This window comes from Periplaneta americana, chromosome 9 (genome assembly GCF_040183065.1).
Source record: "Periplaneta americana isolate PAMFEO1 chromosome 9, P.americana_PAMFEO1_priV1, whole genome shotgun sequence".
Lineage (NCBI taxonomy): Eukaryota > Metazoa > Arthropoda > Insecta > Blattodea > Blattidae > Periplaneta > Periplaneta americana.
The window spans coordinates 153,981,661-153,999,371 of NC_091125.1; the positions used below are offsets into that span (position 1 = coordinate 153,981,661).

The 17,711-nt window shown below is 36.4% G+C and overlaps 1 protein-coding gene across 8 annotated transcripts in view; it reads right to left on the minus strand.

Moving 5' to 3' along the window:
* magu (SPARC related modular calcium binding-like protein magu) overlaps positions 1 to 17,711 on the minus strand; it is a 310,140-nt gene that overhangs the window by 128,281 nt on the left and 164,148 nt on the right. For all 8 annotated transcript variants that reach the window (XM_069836155.1, XM_069836154.1, XM_069836153.1 and 5 more), the window contains exon 3: positions 2,222 to 2,387. In XM_069836155.1, coding sequence (XP_069692256.1) covers positions 2,222 to 2,387 — 166 coding nt within the window. The remainder of the gene's footprint in view (positions 1 to 2,221; positions 2,388 to 17,711) is intronic.

A 17,711-nucleotide genomic window follows, 5' to 3' on the forward strand; every position in this document is an offset into this window, starting at 1 on the left:
GTCATTAAACAGAAACCAACATGGAGATTTCATTGCAAATAATTAGAAATTCGTCTTTCAGGTATGTAATAAACGATCTTCGCACAAAATAATGTACGATACACGAGAGGTATGTTTGTTTTCGTGTTCTCGGAAATTAAAAAAGCTCAACTACGTTTCGCTTTTTCAATCTTTTCCTCGAACATGAAAACGTCAACATACCGCTCTTGTAACGCATATTACTATTTCAGGGAGTTTTGAATCTAGAGGATTCATATGTACCCTTAATTTTAATTTTAAGTATTATACGAAAGGAACCAACAGTAGGGCCATCTCTTGGAGTCACAGTTCGCATTCCGTCTCGGTGTGGGAAGTGGGTAGGTAAGTAAGTGTACAACGATCATCCTGAACTCTACCAGTCTGGCAATGTGGGAAATTACGTTTCTCAAGTGGGAGCACTTGCACGGTGGAACATTGCTCCCGATGACAGTCGAAGATTGTGACAGGCACAATTTTATTGATAGCAGAAAACATTTTCCTGAAGTCCTCTTATTCTGAAACAGGGTAGACCTACTATATCTAGGGCACGGGCCACCCAGAATTGCAGTCTTTCCGTACGAAGTCTTTCTGAGGGCTATTACAGCTCTCGGCGGGTATGATCCGCGAGCTCGGGGTGTTCTGATAACCACTCGTCCACCAACAACACAATGATAATTAGATAAAGCAGGCTTCAATAAGCATTTTGCTTCTGAATCCCTATAAACTACAACTTCTCTTCACGTTTGTAGATACTATAGATTCAGCCTTAAGGCGATGCGATACTGAAAAGTTTAATTTTGACAAATTTTATCATTTTTTGTAATTTCGCGCTAAAATGTAGGGTCTCATGAGGAGTATTTTCGTGAAAATTTTATCTCAATATCAAATTATAAGTATACTTTTATATAATTTGGTAGAAGTTGTGTTAATGCACGAGTTATGTGTAACTGAAACTTTAAATTTAATTATCTCAAAAAAGGAATTTTCTACGTTTTCGACCACAAGTAGGTCTATTCATTTTATTTCTCAGTGGTAAGCTAGAGTGATGAAACTCGTCATACTTATTCATTCTGTTGTGAAATGAATCATTTGATTGGATGTATTCAGCATAGTTTTATTGCTAGAGAATTATACGTAAAGCAGGATTATGTTTTTATTCATGTTTGAACATTAAGGGGAGGCAGAGGTGAATATTTCAAAATCCACAAAATTTATCTGATTTGTTTGAAATTGATCATGGATACTAAGTATGTTATTAGTAATGGACATACCAAGTTTCAACTTTCTAAGTACAATAGTTCTGTAAATATTAATAATTTTATAAAACTTTATATCGTTTGATATAAAATGCTCCATGCACCATATTGTAAGAAATTTTCAATATTTCTTTTTATTTATATGTTCAGAGAAGGTATATAAATAATGATAAGTATTAGTTTATTATGGGAACAATATAGTAATACAGTTATCTTGGTTTTAATTTCATACTTTTAAGGGCACAAAATCAAAAACTAACACCGGAATATCAAAATAAAGATAATAAAAATGGAAAAAACCAAATTTTCATTTTTTCTTCAATTTTGTTCGAAAATTTCACCTCTGCCTCCCCTTAAATAAAATATTAAAAAAAAATGAACAAATTAAAGTAGGGTATTACTAATGTTCCACTGCGTAATATGTAATGTTACCTTTAAGATAAAATTAGATTTTTAAAGAAATAATAATTTTTTTAGAAACACGATTTTCACTAAGAAAATTAAAGAAAACAAATTTATCGTTTTCAAGTGTTCATGAGAAAAGATTGAAATTTATAATGTGTGATTATGATATTGATATGCATATTCAGTAAAAATTTCAACTCTCTAGCTAAAAAATTGTGAATTTTAGAAATTTCAGTAGCGCATTGCCTTAAGTCTTTATCAGTGACGGCTCATGGAGTTTAGTCACAAAGGGTATCAGCTGCGAATGATCGAAATGTTAAATAAAATTGCTGAAACTTCAGAACAGAAAATCATTAGTTTAACATACTTCAAATGAAATTTGATAAAAAAATAGAAAACAAAAATTTTAAATATTATTTTCACAGAAAGAATGACGCCCCAGAATCCCACTCCAGAAGCCGCCACTGGTCTCCACTATGTATGTTTAATTTTGTCATCAGGCAACACTGAACGAGACCAGAGTCTGAATGCGTGACCCATACCTTTGCAGCGGCCGCGGTGCTGCACAGCTACCGCTGATCCCTGGCACTGTGCTTGCAGCAGATGGCACCGACTAGCGTACGTGACGTCATCGGTGCCGCACACGGGCCGCCTCTGCTTTTCGGCCGAGACGCACGCCAGGAAATTTGAGCTGCAGGAGTCGGAATTCTGTAACAAACAAAACAGCTTCCATTCAACAATCTTCCTAATGAAGAGATGGCTCAAATTTAAGGGACACTAGGACAGAGTTAAAAAAATCAATTTTCGGTTTTTTGTACGAAAATATTCATTGGGCATTAGAAAGTTGAGAGTAAAAGCTTTTTTTCCTCTACATCTTCTTTGAGATCCAAGAGCGGCATTTAGGTAGGCCTGCTCCACATGCCAGTATTGTATCTCTTTTCATAAATTTGCCTTTTTCTCGAAACTACATTTTTTTTTGCATTACTATGATGTACCGAAGTACACCAAAGGGGAACAGATAGATAGAACTTAAACTGAGAGGGATTAAATCCAGCAGCGGAGCTAGAATCCAGTGTGCTTAGTGGATAAAGCGTCAGCATGTACAGTAGAGCTGAAAAAACCCAGGTTCGAATCCCGGTGCCGGAGAGAATTTTTCTCCGTTCTACCCATTCTTCACCACTACATTTTTTATCTTCAAAATGTTCCATGCTAGGAGCTAAAACAATGAGTACCGGTATGTAAATAAAAAATATTAAAACAGATATCTGATTTTTTTTTAAATTTATTGTGCCTAAACTGGCCTAGACAGCATGAATTTGTCGACGTTAAAATACTGACTGTGAATCAGAGTCCGTATGAAAAAGGATATGAACTTGCAGCATTTAAATGTAGCACGCATGGAACATTTCGATTATATCATAATTGAAATAAAATTAACTTCGAAACTAATAGTCGAATTGAGCTGAAAATTTGCACACACCTTAAAATGAAAGAAATCGGATTAAAACGGTAAAAATTTAAAACCTCAGTTCTAGTATCCCTTAAAATGAAATACAGTATAACATCACTAATTCGGACTAAATGAAGTAAAATCAAGTCTATTACTGAAAGTTCGAATTATAGAGAATTTGATTATTTAAACCAATGGTTCCCAATGTGTGGGTCGCGACTCCCTTATTATCACATTTATCACTCTTTGCATTCATTTCTACCTTCAATGTGTAGAATATTAATCTCCAAGCGTCATGTTGTGTAAAAAGGTGGGCGTGGCTGTGTCTGGTTTTACGTGAACACGTATCGACATATCTAGAGGAGATCTTTCGTTTGGCATCAAAAGAAGGGCACTAGCACATCGGAGTTGAGAGATATGGCCCTACTGCCCAGAAATTTTCGCGCACCCCCAAAATGGCCGACAATCGCCGCAGGCCGCCACCAAGTTCATGCTCGCATCGTAGTAGCCTACCCAATCGTACTATTAGTCACGCAGTTATGGTGTCGGAATGGATCACTCTAAAAAATGTTACATTGTTACATCGAAGTTTCCAGCCTGGGAAACCATAAACCTATATCGGGCTGATTTTGAAGACGTATTCACATCAAAAAAGAGCTGTCCGAATTATCACGAATTTCGAATTAGTGAAGTCCGAATTAGAGAGGTTTCACTGTGCTCTAAGAAAATCTCTTTCACAGCCATTTTAGCCATAAATGTACAATTTTGTTAAGAATCTGAACAAGTATTATTATTATTATTATCATTATTATTATTATTACTATTATTACTATTATTATTATTATTATTATTATTATTATTATTATTATTATTATTAACTTTGCTCTAGAATATGCCATTAGGAAAGTTCAGGATAAGACAGAGGGTTTGGAATTGAACGGGTTACATCAGCTTCTTGTCTATGCAGATGACGTGAATATGTTAGGAGAAAATCCACAAACGATTAGGGAAAACATGGAAATTCTACTTGAAGCAAGTAAAGCGATAGGGTTGGAAGTAAATCCCGAAAAGACAAAGTATATGATTATGTCTCGTGACCAGAATATTGTACGAAATGGAAATATAAAAATTGGAAATTTATCCTTCGAAGAGATGGAAAAATTCAAATATCTTGGAGCAACAGTAACAAATATAAATGACACTCGGGAGGAAATTAAACGCAGAATAAATATGGGAAATGCCTGTTATTATTCGGTTGAGAAGCTTTTATCATCCAGTCTGCTGTCAAAAAATCTGAAAGTTAGAATTTATAAAACAGTTATTTTACCGGTTGTTCTGTATGGTTGTGAAACTTGGACTCCTACTTTGAGAGAGGAACATAGGTTAAGGGTGTTTGAGAATAAGGTGCTTAGGAAAATATCTGGGGCTAAGAGGGATGAAGTTACAGGAGAATGGAGAAAGTTACACAACACAGAACTGCACGCATTGTATTCTTCGCCTGACATTATTAGGAACATTAAATCAAGACGTTTGAGATGGGCAGGGCATGTAGCACGTATGGGCGAATGCAGAAATGCATATAGAGTGTTAGTTGGGAGGCCGGCGGGAAAAAGACCTTTGGGGAGGCCGAGACGTAGTTGGGAAGATAATATTAAAATGGATTTGAGGGAGGTGGGATATGATGATAGAGACTGGATTGATCTTGTTCAGGATAGGGACCAATGGCGGGCTTATGTGAGGGCGGCAATGAACCTCCGGGTTCCTTAAAAGCCAGTAAGTAAGGAAGTAAGTCTTATTATTATTATTATTATTATTATTATTATTATTATTATTATTATTATTATTATTATTATTATTATACAGTAAATATTCCTTATTGCATCTTTTATGTTTACATTTTACATAGAAAGCTTTAGATATATTTGTCATGTTTTATCTCGAAATAATGAACACATCACAATGCAATTCCCTTATTTGTGAATGTCTATTTTAATTCATAATTCTCAGTCCAGAAACAGACCAAAGTCACAACTTCGAAGGTTGATGATCATGAAATCTCAGTCTCGAAAGTTGATGACGATTAAGTAATTCTTTTTTCTACCTTTCAAGGCTTAGTCAACGATTACCTGTTCCGGTTTAAGCATCTAATCCTTGAGCTTCTTACGTTCATTCTCCCACTCTGATGTTTTAGTTGGTAATACCATTCTGTTAGTCCCCATTGACAGAATGGGCCCGGGCTGGGGATTGTCCTCGCATGTAGGCCGCTTGGGTGGGTTCGTTGTAGTACCCGGAATGGAATGATGTGCATGCCCTAAACCTCCCCGCGCTACAGATTTCCCTGCTCGACGCCCATGAACTCCCCTCCAGCCTGCAGAATCTCTTTTACATTTACGCATAGGCATCACCCCGATCCTTCAAACCCGGTCCCACGAACTAATATGAACCCCAGGGGAGAGCCAGTACACAGCACTACCACCAGCAACTAATGGCCACATACCACGGGGTCCAAGTTCGGTGGCGGCCCGCAGCCGACTCTACATCGGAGCAAGCCCGAAATTTGAGAAAAAAAAAACGGTGACGATATAAAGGGGAAATGTAATTATGATGGCGAAGTGATTCCGAGGTTCAACACCAAAAGTTATCTAGCAATTCCGCTTCAATTGGCTGAGGAAAACCTTGGAAGAAACCTCAATCAGACAACTTCAGCCAATCAGGATTTGAACACGGGCCTACTCGTTTCATGGCCAGAATGCTAACCCTTATTCCACAGCGGTGAAACACTTGTGTTTCTATTTGAGTCAGGTCTCACTTCGAAGAGGCCAAAAATTCGCATCGATGTGGTCATTATCGCATCGTCGGATTTCTTCTAATCGCACCGTATATTTCTTGCAAATTGTTGGTTTTATTGGTTACATCCTGGTCTCATAAATTGCGCTGCATTTCAGATACTGCATATACACAATCTATTCCAAACTGTAACATTCATTATTGTAAGTTACTATAAAGGATTGGATCGCAAGAGTCTATATACTATAAGTACCTGGTAAGGTTTATCTTGCCTCAGTAGCAATAAAACCAAGTCCCTTCAAATGAGGGTGGAGATTATAGGAGGGTTGTAAATTTTCAGGATTCCTTTTAAAATCTTGTTATTGTACAGGCTGCCGGAACTCAGTTTCTTGAAAGACAAGCTCAGTGACGGAACTACACAATACGAAGAGAGATATTTTGTTATTTTATTTTGTGCTACAGAATGTATCAACTAGTCCCTTCCGCCGCTAGATGGATGGACGGCACCTCTCCCCCATCCCCATAGCAACACAGACGAAGTAAGACATATCTCCTTTCTCTCTCTTTTCACAGTGAGACAAGATACATCACACATCCTTTAGCTGCAATCGGAAATTTAGAATGTAGTTGTGACTGGTGATCGAAACAAGGACACACACCCGCTCTTGAGTCACGAGAGCTCCAGGTGCACGCGTTGTGAAATTGCAGGTTGTTAGGATTCTGCGAATGCGATCCCAACAACCACAGCCATGTTCCTGGAAAGCTGTACTACCATTCAAAAACAGAATGAACATATAATAGTAAGTAGGCAATTCTTGTTAGATTTTAGGACTCTATGATATAACACCTGTGTTACCTGTACCACGGGCTTGGCCAACAAAAGTTATAAATCGGGGGTACACTGGAGATCGCACCTGGGACTACAGGATTATAAATTCAGCACTTTAGCCACTAGAGTACTAGACCATCGTGGGGGCTTGTCTTAGAAATTTTGAACTCAGTGAAGAAACTCATTCTCCACATAAACATTTTTAAGTGTCATGGTAATCTGGCGCCCGGGATTTGTTTTCCCCTGACTATAACCAATGTCTATAATTTAATATTCTATTGTCATCTTTTAAGAAATGTCTCACTGCAATTATTTATTTTTTCCCTATTTAAGATTACTCAGTCTCAAAACAATTGCGATCAGTATACCTTAACTGCCAGATCAAAACGGCAGAAACTCAAATTATGCCAGAAAAAAACAAACTTCCAAGTAAAATTCTGAGATCATTGTAATTACTCCAAATTCTGTTAATTATGTTATGTACTGTAAGTTTCAAATTAGAGTGATGTTAATTGGATTTTTCACTGCAGCATGAAACTTCAAAATGCAGTTATCTCAAAACTTAAAATTTTGAGTTGTTTCTCCTTTTGAACTGACCCTTCGATATGCACAATAGTCTGTTAAATGCACGAACGCCTGAAATATTAAAAAAAACATGCTCGATTAACTGTGCATATTCATCACAGACTTCAAAACATGTAAACATGTTTGTTCATGACTTTACAGTACACTGGCCATTAAGAATGTGGAATTTCATACGAATCCTGGCTCTAATCAACATTAAGATGCGTGCTATGTAGGCTAGTTCGCGTTCCACGGTTAATGCTGGATTACGATCAAAGTTCGTTTGCGTTACGTTACATTGCTTCCATCCGTACGTTGAATTTCTACGTGTATTATGATCGCCGTTCTGGACAACTACAGGGACATCATTTTATGTTTACTAATATTTCTAATATTAACCTGGCTATACCTTTGGATCAACGATTGAGAACCGGAAACCCCCTTCCACGACTGGAGTTCGATGATACTGGCGTAATATACAAACAAATCACTTTACTAGATATAGGAGGGAAAAAAAGTAGTTCATCCATTTACGTAAACTAGGAAATATCGCGCTTTTGAGTTTGATAATTTTCATTAGGTTTTTGTTTAATCAAAGTACAGTACAGTATTAACAGTGAGTGTTTCTACTCACGAACTGAGCTGTCCATGTGGACGTATTCATTATGCAGTGTATATTATACTGTCTACAGCACATTAGGGTACAATATAGAGAATGAAGTTAAATTGAAAAATAATCATAATATGGATATTTAAACACATTTTTGAAAATGGTGGCCGTTCATTTCGATACAGGCTTCAGTTCTAATGTACATATTATCGCACTATAGACCACTGTACGTAATTCCAATTACCAGGTTCGTACTTCTTATCAGTAATAACTCATGTTGAAATAATTCTGTACCTACTCTATAAAAGAGTACCTTACGTACTGTAAATTCAATCTTCACTTCTGCCCGATCCGAAAAGATAAAATTACTCAGACATACTATCTACTGTCCGTCCAAGTGGTTACGTTGCAGAGTCGTAGAAAGGGAGGAAATCACGTGACAGTTAATTACTTAACGATGCCCTTTTATTTAAGTTATTTTAAACATTTGTATGGGTATAATATTACGTAGACGTCCAATCTATCAGAAATTAATGTTCTCAGAAAAGAGCTAAGACAGCCCAGCCACTAGCCTTTACGGAGAGGCGAATAGAAGCAGGTAGGGGAAAGCGGGATGCGACGTAGGCAAACGAACGACAGTACCAGTGCGAAAATGATTCAATATTGAAAGCTCTTTCGTCACTGGAAAACGCGAACATATTTTTGGAACGTACTGTTTACTAAGACAGTAAGGCTACTATGACTGTATATGCGGTCTTAGATCTGTGTGGAGGACGGTTGAACTTCATTAGTAGAAGGGGTGGGAGTGAAGTACATTCAAAAACTCAGGTACAATAAAAATTGAAGTAAAAATAAAATGATGTCCCTGTAGTACACTCTGCAGACCATAATGAGTACTGAAGTGCACACGCCTAATAGTCAGCTGTTTATGATAAACATTGAATTTTATGGTAACTTAATTTGAGAAAACATAAATAAAATACTGGAATTACAAAAAATGTGTTAGGATAGAATAATATAGACTGACAATAATGATAAACCAATAATAATAATAATAATAATAATAATAATAATAATAATAATAATAATAATAATAAAACCATACACCACTAAATAGCTGGGCCTGCGAATTACGAGAACGCTGAAATTCTTCGCCAGCGTGTTGAAGAAGGATGGCAGCAGAAATAACTAATCCTGAAATAGGTGTTGTGCTTAGGAACCTGTACTAAAACCCATGGATAGGCATTTTGAGCTATCTGTAGAATTATGTATGAACTTTATAAACAAAGATTTAGAAGCTGTAGTAAGAAAACATATATTCATTATAAAGTAGGTAGGCCTCTTTGTAATTAAAAATAAAGTGAAATTGACTATACATTTACAGGTCATTTTTTGCTTGCTTTTAGGTCCTCCATCCATTCCCCAAAGGCTTCCCACATATTGGTTAACATTCTGTATATTAATTTTTTGTATTATTTCGGATGTAATTTGGTTTTTATTGTCTTTCATTTGGGTAGAGGTTTGGGAATTTCTTGGACATTCGTCTCTAGGCTATTAGTTGCTTTGTAGTAGGTTATAGAATGATGTTTATATAGGTATGGGCTACATCTTTTGTTTCTCATTGGTGCTTGTGATAGTTTTTATGTTAGTTTGGTGGGCAGGACTGGTGGTAGTCATAGCGTTTGGGTAGGTGACAGATTTGACGGAGGAGCTTTCTTTGGCGGGCTTCGAATTTTGATTGGGTCATGGGAGAGGTTTGTGTAACAAAGATGGCGAATGTATGCATAGGGATCGAACTAATACTTAGTATACGAGTAGGAGTGTTTTGTTCATGCAGCCCTGTTGGTTGATGCCACATAGGTAGCGTATTTTTTTTTTTTTTTTTTTTTTTTTTTTTTTTTTTTTTTTTTTTAAGGTGAGGGGTATTTCTATATATGTGAAATGTTGGGTGTTTCCTATTATGATTGGTTGTTGTGTAGGTCACATGTCAGGAGTTTTGGGCGGAAGACGCATATATGTTTTTTGTCAATGTTGACTCTGAACCGCTACTTATTGGTCAAATTTAGATACAGTTTGATTCCTAGCGGAGGGAAGCCGAGAATGGGTGGCCCAATAGGCGATGTTGTCTGGGATTATGCCATTCCTTTAGCGTATTATTGGGTAGGGGAATACCATCAAATTTAGATAATGTATGATTCTTAGTGGAGAAAGGGGTGGGTGGCCCAATAGGCGATATCGTCTGCGAATTGTGCCAATCGTTCAACGGATTATTGGAGAGGGGAATACCGTCAAATTTAGATAAAGCATGATTCCTGGCGGTGGAGAATCGGGGGGTGGGTGGCCCAATAGGCGATGTCGTCTGCGAGTTGTGTCAATGGTTTAGCGGATTATTGGAGAGGGGAATACCGTCAAATTTAGATAATGAATGATTCCTAGCGGTGGAGAATCGGGGGGTGGGTGGCCCAATAGGCGATGTCGTCTGCGAATTGTGCCAATCGTTCAACGGATTATTGGAGAGGGGAATACCGTCAAATTTAGATAAAGCATGATTCCTAGCGGTGGAGAATCGGGGGGTGGGTGGCCCAATAGGCGATGTCGTCTGCGAATTGTGTCAATGGTTTAGCGGATTATTGGAGAGGGGAATACCGTCAAATTTAGATAAAGCATGATTCCTAGCGGTGGAGAATCGGGGGTGGGTGGCCCAATATGCGATGTCGTCTGCGAATTGTGCCAATCGTTCAACGGATTATTGGGGAGGGGAATACCGTCAAATTTAGATAAAGCATGATTCCTAGCGGTGTATCAAGGTGGAGAGTCGAGGGGTGGGTGGCCCAATACGCGATGTCGTCTGCGAATTGTACCAATCGTTTAGCGGATTATTGGGGAGGGGAAGACCGTCAAATTACACTGCCACCACCACCACCACCATCATCATCATCATGATCATCAACCTTCAATCACTGCATTCGCAGGCCAGTTCCGATCTCACTGTTATGAATTTATAAGGATTCTAACCCAGCTCCAATACTTCACAAGTCGAGGGACTTCTCATTTACTTGACCAGCATGGCACGAGGACACCTCTTAAGATAATGCAACCAGTCCCAGCAAACGTTCTCGGTTTTTTTGTGTCGGCTGAACAGTGCGCAGCGTCAGGTTCTCTTCTCCCTCCCGCACCCACCGCTACTTGCATCCACGAACTCAGGGCGCTTCTCAGGATTAAAACATACGTAGGCCTACTATAATTATTACATTACTACTCACCCTTCTCACAGTAGCTGCTGGAAGTGTTGTCCCTCTTTTGTGGTACATAATTCATATCACATCATTCACAGAACCTGTTTCATTAAGCCTATCCACTGTTTTTCTACACGGAAATTTGCGTCTAAAGTTTCCATTATTCTGCCACACGATTTCATTTTCCATAGCATGGGAGACCTGCCGCTTGTTAGGCATAAAGAAAATCACAGACATTAATTTCTTAGGTGTTATTGCCTTATTGGCTATTGCTAATTTAATTAAAATTAATTTTCTACAGATAATTCATTCTCTTTCATGATTATATGAAACTTTGTGACAATAATCTTCACCATGTTTTCATGATCCAACTTGTTTCTCTTATCCATAAAAATAAACTTGTGTATAGAGAAAGTTCTTTCTACATCACGTGAAGTGAGGGGACGAAACTTATAATAAAACGATAGGATTAACGTCCACAACACTAACGTATCCTTGAAGCGCTTTGCAAATTTCCCCTCATCTTCCGCAGTTTACGTGAATAGGTGTTTTTTAAGGGTGTAAGTCAGGAAAAGTAAATTTGTGGGAAATTTAAAAAAAAAGGTATGTTAGAGAAAAAATATTCGGAAATATATAATTCCGGACATGTGAGCTGGTAGTCTAGGTTACAATTGTTGGTTTTTAAAGTGATTACATGCCTTACGCGGATACTTCAGGTTTTTTGCATTTTAAATATGAAAAAAAACCGCTCTTTTAGAAAAAAAATCAATTTTATAACAAATAAAATCAAATAGGATACAGATATTTTCGTACTATTCTTGAATTACTTTACTGGAAATCGTACACAATCAACAAACAGAAAGTATAATAATTATAAATAAAAAATAGAAAAATATTATGAATGATGAAGAGAAGTCAATCTCTTCACTTGGGATGTACCGTTTTCCAGTCATGGTAAGTTGCATTACTATCTGTAGGCCAGCTGAAAAGCTCTTCATAAAATGCCGTATGCTCACTTGAGATGTAGAACCTACAGCTTCATTTTTTGCAAGTCTTGCACTTCTTTCTGTTTTATTGGCTCTTTTCCTGCTGGATAGACTGCGCTTGTTGGTAGAGGAACAGATTCGCTCAGAAGTGCCATGAAGAATGCGTGGCTTAGTAATTCATTGATACTACTAGATACGTTGATGTATCCAACTCTGTCATGTGGAATAGGGTGCACATTGTAAAATTAATTATCTCACTTCTTTGTGTGTTACTTCTTTCTTCAAAAAGAGCAATCTTTTTGTAATAGGCCTATTTCTTCTGTTTTCAGCTGTTCGCACTCAGTCACCACTGCCAATTAAATAGTTTTAAAACGATGTATGACCAATTAAAGCAAATAAAATTGTGATTTTAACTTGCCTCTAACAAGACAACGAACAATGTTATTGGCGCCCTTTCAAGCAAAAACGATGGACTTATCAATGCACTTTCGAAACTACGATAAAAAATGAAAATGTCAAAAATGATCACTTACGCCCTTTTAAAAAATTTAATTCACTTTAATTGCTTTCCACTCAATTTTAGTAGTTTCTACATATTCCCGAAGTCAAAAGGAATTGTGAATAAATTTTATCGAGAAAACGCGCCGTCAGCTAAAGTAAATAATTACTACACATGTTTTATCGAAGTCCAAAAGAACTAGAAAATCGCTTTCGCTACAAAAGAAATAATAAAAATAGGCCTGGAATATGCTCTTAATGTCGAAATATGCCCAAAAGTCCAGAATATGCACATTAGGGTGGAGTGAATCTATACCTGACATTGTTTTTTTTTTCTTTTTCTAAATGTAATAATTGCAAAAATCTATCTTTTCACTTAACTTAGGAATGTGAAAAATATGGAGTTTCTATATTTAATTTTTGAGGTGCCTCAAGGGCTTTGAAGTTTCTTAAAATCATAATTTTTTGCCTTTTTCTATATTTATTCTATTATTTTGTTTTTCATTATATAGCTAATGAATTGCTGTAAGATCACATATGAAGAGTCCACTGCAAGGATGATGGATGTCATTTGGAATACATTTTGCAGGAGAAGCAATTGAAAGTTTGAAATGCTTAGCGCTCAAAGCTTAACTGTGATTTTCCAATAATTACTGGACAATGACTATCAGTGTTAATGCCATATAACTCTCTATGTACATTCTATATGTCTTAAGCTATGCATTGACAGTCTTGGTTCCTTTTCAACAAGAAAGTGACATCCATCATTCTTGCAGTGGACTCTTCATATTTAAACTTTACTTGGAACACTCTAAATTGGGGTTGCACTGATCTTTATGATATCAAACCACACTTTCTTGAATGTACATAGCGAGTTATATGGCATTAACACTGATAATCATTGTCCAGTAATGATCGGAAAATCACAGTTAAGCTTTGAGCGCTAAGCATTTCAAACTTTCAATTGCTTCTCCTGCAAAATGTATTCCAAATGACATCCATCATTCTTGCAGTGGACTCTTCATATTTAAACTTTATTTGGAACACTCTAAATTGGGGTTGCACTGATTTTTATGATATCAAACCACAACTTTTCCCTGGTATTACATTTTGATTCCATAAACTTCATATTTTCACTCCACCCTTACTTACTTACTTACAAATGGCTTTTAAGGAACCCGAAGGTTCATTGCCGCCCTCACATAAGCCCGCCATCGGTCCCTATCTTGTGCAAGATTAATCCAGTCTCTATCATCATATCCCACCTCCCTCAAATCCATTTTAATATTATCCTCCCATCTACGTCTCGGCCTCCCTAAAGGTCTTTTTCCCTCCGGTCTCCCAACTAACACTCTATATGCATTTCTGGATTCGCCCATACGTGCTACATGCCCTGCCCATCTCAAACGTCTGGATTTAATGTTCCTAATTATGTCAGGTGAAGTATACAATGCGTGCAGTTCTGCGTTGTGTAACTTTCTCCATTCTCCTGTAACTTCATCCCACTTAGCCCCAAATATTTTCCTAAGCACCTTATTCTCAGACACCCTTAACCTATGTTCCTCTCTCAGAGTGAGAGTCCAAGTTTCACAACCATACAGAACAACCGGTAATATAACTGTTTTATAAATTCTAACTTTCAGATTTTTGGACAGCAGACTGGATGATAAGAGCTTCTCAACCGAATAATAACAGGCATTTCCCATATTTATTCTGCGTTTAATTTCCTCCCGAGTATCATTTATATTTGATACTGTTGCTCCAAGATATTTGAATTTTTCCACCTCTTCGAAGGATAAATCTCCAATTTTTATATTTCCATTTCGTACAATATTCTGGTCACAAGACACAATCATATACTTTGTCTTTTCGACCCTAATGCACACATATACACGAACAACCATGCGTCAATCATCTTAATCAAACATGAAATATGTAATTATTAAGTTCCATTACGAATGCAGCGCGGGTACAAATATGCATTTGCATATATTTCTCATCACTATCTATGAGCCATTTATATGTTTTCCGCGGAGTCGGGTATATTTAGAACTCCCGGATACACCGAAGGAAAGGGGAATATAGGAAAAGAAAATAGTGTATTTTGAGTTAGACCCAACGAAAACTACAGACGCATTGGGTCAGCTGACGCATTTAATAACATTTATTTATGCAGTTACAATGCAGTAGACGCTGAGGCTGTTTCTGGAAAGTGTTGACAGACATAAACAAACACACGTGAATCGGCAGGCGGGCTCGCGCCTCTGATATGACAGCATGCAAGCAGTATTTAGCGCTGACAGCGAGCGGTGGGATGGCGCCACAAGCTGCTGGCGCCAGTGGCTGGACAGGAAAAGTGCCTTGACATTCTCAGAGACAAGTTCACGCCGCAAGTCATACACATTTCTTAGATACCTCCGCAAGTGCCTGCCTGCCTGCCATTTGCTCTCATTACTTATATTGCATTTCGCGCTTTTCTGAAGTGTCTCTGCGAAGGAACCGGACTCTGTCCCTGGCAGGCCATGCTGCACTGCTTCTCTGGGGATCCAACCCTATCGTTACTCTACTAGCACTATGGAGGTGGTAGATTCTAGTAACTTAAAATTAAAAAAAAAAACACTTTATAAATCATATTTAGCATTTTATAGCACTTTTGCTTATAGACTTTATCATTTTGTAGAGTTTTTGGATGGAACATTTTTAATGGAAAATTTCCTGATAGAAATTCAATATCGTGAATAGGGACCGGATATTTATGTAATATCAACGTGTGAAATATGTACATATTTATGTAAGAAAAATAAGCTGAATATGTACCAAAATAATAATAATAATAATAATAATAATTATTATTATTATTATTATTATTATTATTATTATTATTATTATTATTATTATTATTATTATTTATTTAATTTGGCAGAGCTAAGGCCAGTAGGCCTTCTCTTCCGCCCAGCCAGACTCTAATTCTAATTGAATACAATTGCTTACATAGTTATTACATTAATATCTAGACCATAAAAAAACAACATGAAAGTAAATAATGAAAGTTGGATAAGTAATGTTAGTGTGACAATAATAAACACTGGTAAGAAATAGTTATAATAATAATGATAATAATAATAACAGTAATAATAATAATAGCAATAATAATAATAGTAATAATAATAATAACAACAATAATAATGAGATAATTTAGATATTTATCTGTGATATATATATATATATACATATATATATATATATATATATATATATATATACATATATATATACATATATATATATATATATATATATATATATATATATATATATAACCATTAGACATTGAGAAACCTGAAACAGCTATTATTGTTGACAATAATTGTTAGAAAAATATCTCGTTAGCTTATTCTTAAATTGATTTGATGTCTGACAGTCCCTGACATTACTCGGTAGGGAATTCCAAAGTCGAGGAACAGCCACAGTGAAAGAAGATGAATATGAGGATGTTCGGTGGGAGGGAATGGATAATATTGAGGAGTGTTGTGATCGTGTGTCTAGGTTATGATGGGTGGATAAATTTTGAAAACGAGACGCAAGATAGACAGGAGTGGAGAAATGCAATGTGTGAAAGAGAAGGGAAAGACAGTGGATTTTCCTACGTTCTTCTAGACGGAGCCAGGACAACATTTCGAGGGATGGTGTTACGTGATCAGCCCGGCGAATATTGCAGACGAAACGGAAAATGTAAAATCATGAAAATATTTAATATCAATATCTGCGCTGGTTTGTATTGTTAAGCCTAGATATTTGTAGCCTGGTATAATTTTTAATTTTCTGTTCTTCATGACGATTTCTACTGTTTCTGGTGCTCTTACGCCGTTTCTGAGTATCATCATTTCTGTCTTGTTCACATTTATATCAAATCTGTTTTTATTGCACCATTTTACCATGATGTTTATTGCTTCTTGTAACTTTGTAAGGTCTTTAGACCCTAATACTATGTCGTCCGCTTATGCGTATGAGATTATTCCCTTCTTGATTTTTACAATAGAAAGTAGTTGTATGAGAAAGGTTGCCTTTTGTTCACTCATATTTACAGTGGGTGGTAAGGGGTGAGTGCCTCTTTTACTTCCTGGAACTAAGATGTTATGTTTCGTCTCGAAATATATCCTTTCTCGGGTAGGTAAAAAGGCTTTTTAAATCTGTGTATTTGAAATTGCAAACTTCCCCAGCAGAAGTTTTCTTTTTCCTTTTAAAGAAGTAAAAATGAATAAAACCCATAAATATGTAGATTTATGTAGGCTAATACCAAGCCATAATATGTAATGTGGGGTAAATATGTAAAAATATGTAGTATCAAATTTTAATATACTAATGGTAATTACAAGATTCGCAAAGATTTGTTATTTATATACGGTTAGGTTGAAAGGAATATAATATGTAATTACATAAAAATCCGGTCCCTAATCATGAATGTGTGCATTTGATAGATTTTCTAGTTAAAAGTCTTGAAAATAATAAATAAGCAAAGGAACATGTAAAATTATAGTGAAGTTTGAAACATTGAAAACATGTCAAAATATGTGGTGTGATTTTATCCCGAACCATCTTGTTACTCAATCATAATCACTCGCTACCACATTCAACTTGTTTGTGAGTAAACACTGAAACCTAAAGAGATCGCATAGGCAGCCAACTTCTACCACCAGTACCAGACAAATTAGTTGAAAACTCGAGATAACAATACACAGAGGGTATCAGATTGGCCACATTACTGTAAAAGCTAACACGGAAATGTGACCAAATTATTTAAAATTAAAAAAAAAAGTAAAAACCTACATGTGACGGAGCCATTAGAAAGAGTGTTTTTTTTTAAAAAAAAAAACACAAAAATATCTCGTAAAATGTAATTTCGCTCTTATTTGGCAGAAACAAATTTCGAATTTTGTATTCAATTTCGCGTTTTATTGCGGATATAAAACTATAGGCCTACTATTATACTTAACATGCTTTTGAACATAAAATTACGTATATATTATATATATTTTGATGTACCGAAGTACATATGATATTTCCATGCAGAT